Raw genomic sequence first — 5,481 nt, forward strand, 5'->3', positions numbered from 1 at the left:
AGAAATGGAATGCGTCAAATAAATGTACACACTTATTCAGCCACAAATATCTCTTGCTTTCTAATGTCACCAACTTATGCTTGGGAGTGTTTACAGGTTCTATCCCCTTTGAAAATAAGTATGCTAAGATCAATGTTATAGAAAAACTAAAGTTAAGATGAGACTTGCTTCATTCACAAGACCATCAGGCTTTGCTTATCAATCAATTTTTTTCTTATCAATCAATTTTTGGCTTAATACTTGGTGTGGAAGTAAATGCTTTCAAGAGTGTCATCATTCAATATGCACATGAACTTTGTTGTAGCCTCTTAAGAATTTTTTGTAGTTACAACACTCTTATAAATATTTATTCTTCACTGAAATTTAATTTTGAATCCAAACTCATATATTTTGTTTAAATGATAATTTTATTCCAAACTTTGCACTAATCAATTCTCATGTTTTATTACAATTGTAGAGCTCAAAGAGAGACTTTTTAGCTCATTATACACATTTTTAATTCAACTATATATAAAATCACATTGACTTTGACACATTATTTTGTTAAGTTTCAAAGTGTAGATTGGGTAAAATCAGACAATTCCTCACAATTTTGCCAAAGTCATTTAAAGTCATTGCGAATTCAAACATATGCCTTGGTGAGTAGTTTCTTGAACCAATACGCTGACAACTTAGGGGTTCTCTTGAGACTTTTGAAGTTAACATAGACAATACCAAACCTTGATGTATACCCTAATCTCCATTCAAAGTTATCAAGCAATGACCATGCATGGTATCCAATCACATTTGCACCATCATCAACAGCTTTCTTTAGTTCACTCAAATAGCCTTTGTAATACCCTATTCTTGTTGTGTCATGCAAACCGTTGGCAAATGTCTCATTACCCGGATCATCCATACCTACAAATCATTAACTTTATGTAACATGACATCAAAGCCAAATTTCATACTTGCAAGAAAACCAGTGATTAAGACAAAAAGAAGCATTGAAAGAAAGCTTAAAAAAAAAAACTAGGCTCAAGTGTTACCATTTTCAGATAAGAGCACAGTTGGGTTTCCATAATGCTCCTTGATGTACATTAAGCATTTGTACATGCCACTTGGTACATTGTAAAGCCAAGATGAATATGCCTACAAAATTCAATGTATAAAAATTTAATTAATTGCATGATTTTTGCACTAATTTTTTTTAGTCATATTTCACTTGTTTCAAACTTACCCTTGGTCCAATAGGCACTCCATTCTTAGCAACTTCAATGTTAAGCAAGAAAATCAATGTAAGTAATAGCAATTAACAAGATAAGTTTTTGAATAAACCATCAATTTTACACATTTTAAAGACTAAACTAAAGAGTGTTATTAGAGAAAGTTTGAATAAGGGTTATCTTACAAGCAAATCCTACATTCCAATCACTTTGATAGCCAGGAACTTTTGGTTTTGATTGATGAGGATCATACATGTAGTAAGAAGTATATTGGTTGATACCAACAAAATCAATGGAACCCTTCACCATTTTCACTTCTTCTTTAGTGAATCTTGGAAGCCTATTCCCAACAATATTTTGCATGGTTTTTGGATATTCACCATAAATAATGGGATGAATGAACCTGCGGAAATTAAATACCTTAAGTATACACTTGAAGTCGAATTTCAAACTAATAATTTTTTATCAAGTCGAGCAAAAATGAATGAATTTCGACTCATATTTTCTGCCTTAGTGATCGAAAATCAATATGTACTAAATAAAATATTTGAGCATGCATTGTAGAGTTTAATCAATCATAAGTTAAGGATTTTTACCATCCAATATGAAAATCTCTAGCTCTTTGAGCAGCATAGTTATCAGCCTTTGATCTTGTAAGAGGCTCATACCAAACTAAATCCAACAAAATTCCAATCCTGCCCTTTTGCTTTTCCTAAAACAACCATAATCATCACCAAATTGAATAAATCATTTAGTGCATTGTTAAAAATCATGGCGAGTTTAAAAAAATCACAGTGATACTACAATTCTGTCAAACTCACCGTCAATTCTAATATACACTTAATCTAAATTCTAAAAAGACTCCAAAATAATAATCTTACTTGGTACTTTTCTCGGTATCTTTGAACAGCAGTCGCATGCGACAAAATCAAATTGTGAGCAACAATGTAAGGCTCAGTTCCTGAATTTCCAACAGTACAATTTCCATATTCTTTAGAACATCTTCCAGGGGCAAAAAGGCCATTATCATAACCAAGAGCCGCAACGACTCTAGGTTCATTAAAAGTCATCCAATTCTTAACTCTATCTCCAAATGTCTTGAAACAAAAATCCGCGTAATCCGCAAAATCTTTCCTGCAAAATTTTGAAAAATTATTGCTCAATAAGAGTCTAAAATATATTTTCATAGACATAAGGGTATTTTAGAACTTACACAACATTATGGCTCAATAAGCCATTGTATCTCAATTCAAGAGCTAAAGGAAGATCATAATGATAGAGATTTGCATAAGGAGTAATGCCTGCAACAATGTTTTAGGAAGAAAATAAATAATAATTAATTAAATTTAACATTAAAATGCTAAAACTATATAATGTAATTTATATATTTAGAGTATGATACAAAAATAGTTACCTTTTTCAAGCAAGTAATCAATTAACCTGTTGTAGTATGCAACACCTTTCCAATTTATTTTACCAGTTCCATCTGCATCAGAAATTTAATCAATTATTAATTGAGTTAAAAAAATTCTTGATATTGTTTTTATGAAAAATGTGAAATTGAAAGATTTGAATTACTTGGAAAAATTCTGGACCAAGAAATTGAGAAACGGTATGCATCAAAATTTAGCTTTGCCATAAGATCTACATCTTCCTGTCAAATTGAAAATATTTGAGCTCAAATAATATCAAAATATTCTTTTATTTTTTTTATTTTTACATAATATCAAACTATAGTGAATATTAAAATATTATTTTTTAAAATATGTCAAGAAACATTTCACATAATTTTACTTACTTTATAGCGATGATACTGATCAACAGAAACCTCTCCTGTACCATTATTTGCCACAATCCCTGTGATAAATTGAAACAATAAATATTTCACAGTTGCTTTTGTATTATTAAACAATTGCTTTTGTAAATTATTAAATTGTATAATTTTCTTTAATTATCATATAAAAATGTTAGAGACAACAATTATTAAGTTGTACTAAAATGAGTATCTATTTATATTTTATTACAAATTAGTTTATAGTTTTTTTAATAATAAATAGTATATTAATTCAAAAAACTATCGGATACATGACGAATCCAGTAACAAAAAGAACAAAAATGGACAAATATTAGAATCATTATATTTTAATAGAAAATAATTATAACATTATATTTTTTTCCTTTAACAAAAAGAACAAAAATGGACAAATATTAGAATCATTAATTTCTTTAAATACCTTTAAATTATCCTCTTATCCATTAATACTTATATTTCCACATTCATATCCGACTCACATGAATTAGTGAAATTTACATTAGAATTATTTTTAAAAAGTATAGCAAAAGAAATGTATTAAAAGTATATTTCTAGCCCTCCTCTCAAATTATATGTAATGACCCAAAAAAATCATTATGTAATCAAGATAAACTAATTAAAAAAAATGTATAATCATAATCAAAATAATCACGGCGGCACGATTTCAGTAGTTATAAGTATTGCGACACTGATTATCGTCATCATCATTGTGTGAATTATTTTTTATCATACAAATGATATAACACTTTTAATACTGTTTTGTCGCAGCGGTTCACTGTAACCAGATTTTTTTTAAATTTTAATTATAAAATAATTTTTGGATGAATTAAGAATAATGAATGGAGATTAGGTAAGAAACACAAACCTGGTTTCTTGACGAATTCGTCCCAAATACTAGGGCCACGACCATCTTTGCTGGCCATACCCTCAACTTGATAAGCAGAAGTTGCAACACCAAACACAAACCCTTTAGGAAACCCTTGTCTCAATCCTCCAATATCAAAACGCAACGGTTCATGCACTGCAGCTCCATTAACTGAGCTAGCAACAACAAAAAAATAGAACAAAAACATGAAACAGAACCATTCATGATGTTTTGAATCCAACATCATCATTTTCTTCAAACAACAACAATAACACCAGTGAAGGGAAAGACTGAATGAGGTTGGTTTTTATAGCACATGTTTGTGGTCAATTCCAATTTTGTCAAAATACTAAATTTAGAAAAAAGTTTAATATGTCGTTCTGGCTATGATTTCTAATTATGACACCCATACGTGGACTTGTGTGTACCCTATGACAACTGTTCATTAAAAATTAAAAATAACTTTTTAAATATTTTTAAAATGGTTTTTATGAAAATTACTTTAAAAATAATAAAAGTTGTTCTAATTTTATTTTTTATAAATTTTTTTTTGAGTAAGCCATTTTTTATAAATTAAAAAGTAATTTTATATACGATTTCAAATATTTATATAATTTAAAAATAATTATGTTATTTCCCAAAATCACTGACTCAAACTAAACATCAATAACCAATAGAGCATAAATCACATCAATAGAAAATATTATTATTATTATTATTATTATTATTATTATTATTATTATTATTATATCTCAATATATAGAATAGTGATTAAGGTGAAATTAATAACATTTATTTATTTCTATAAGACTAATGTTTATATAATATTTTAAGTAGGGAAAATGTTTATTATCACTGAATATTATTTTATTACAAAAAACTCACGAATCACAATATAAACAAATGTAGAAAATATATGCTACTTTACTTAAATTCTCTTGTGATATTTAGGTTATGTTTGGATTGATGGAACATAATAGAGCGGAGCAAAATTTGTAAGATTTTTATAGATCTATTTTATTATGTTATTAGGAGAACACAAGATCTTTATGGATATATTTTATCATATTAAAATTATAAAGAAAATATAATATTGTTATTATTTTTATTAAAATTATTATTATTATTAGGATTAATATTAGTTTTTTATGATTTATTGAGTAATTTTAAAAAATTAAAAATAATAATAATAAATTTTGAATTTGAATTGAGGGAAATAAAATAAGAAATTAGAAAAATAGAATAAATAGGGAGATTTAGAGAGAATATGAAAAATAGAAAAGAGAAACACATGTATTCTCTTGTGAGAAAAGAAAGAAAAAAAAAGACAGAAATCCTATTGCTCAAAAAGACATTCTTCTTCTCCAAAGCTCTAGCAGAAAATCTCAATTCACTAAGAGGATAGCAATATAAGTTATGCAAGGAAAATTTCTGTCATTGTTGAGAACTCGAGAAGAAAAATCTGGATGAACAAGATAAGAGAATTATTCGATGATTTAATATTCTATGTTTAGGGTAGTGGGATTTTTCTTAAACCTCAAATTTAAGAGGTCATATGTGAATTCCCTTGAATAGATGGTTCTTGAGCTGTCCCATGA

General features: G+C 27.7%; 1 protein-coding gene across 1 annotated transcript; it reads right to left on the bottom strand.

Moving 5' to 3' along the window:
* Positions 1–427: 427 nt before the first annotated feature.
* LOC131642091 (beta-glucosidase 44-like) lies at positions 428–4,145 on the bottom strand. Its single transcript, XM_058912375.1, has 11 exons — positions 3,884–4,145; positions 3,004–3,062; positions 2,784–2,859; positions 2,620–2,691; positions 2,419–2,506; positions 2,087–2,339; positions 1,802–1,917; positions 1,391–1,608; positions 1,220–1,251; positions 1,029–1,131; positions 428–900 (listed from the first exon to the last, which is right to left on the bottom strand). The coding sequence occupies exons 1-11, from the start codon at positions 4,131–4,133 to the stop codon at positions 623–625; spliced, it is 1,545 nt and encodes a 514-aa protein (XP_058768358.1). The 5' UTR covers positions 4,134–4,145; the 3' UTR covers positions 428–622.
* Between the last annotated feature and the right edge of the window lie 1,336 nt (positions 4,146–5,481).

The sequence above is a fragment of the Vicia villosa genome, unplaced genomic scaffold (assembly GCF_029867415.1).
Source record: "Vicia villosa cultivar HV-30 ecotype Madison, WI unplaced genomic scaffold, Vvil1.0 ctg.004478F_1_1, whole genome shotgun sequence".
Classification (NCBI taxonomy): Eukaryota; Viridiplantae; Streptophyta; class Magnoliopsida; order Fabales; family Fabaceae; genus Vicia; species Vicia villosa.

What these genes read in the sequence shown, in the direction of transcription:
- LOC131642091 (XM_058912375.1), bottom strand. Translation starts at nt 4,133, where the DNA reads ATGATGATGTTGGATTCAAAACATCATGAATGGTTCTGTTTCATGTTT. An exon ending in GATACCGAGAAAAGTACCAA is followed by an intron (nt 1,918 to 2,086) that starts GTAAGATTATTA and finishes TGGTTGTTTTAG; the next exon opens with GAAAAGCAAAAGGGCAGGAT. An exon ending in AGAGATTTTCATATTGGATG is followed by an intron (nt 1,609 to 1,801) that starts GTAAAAATCCTT and finishes TAATTTCCGCAG; the next exon opens with GTTCATTCATCCCATTATTT.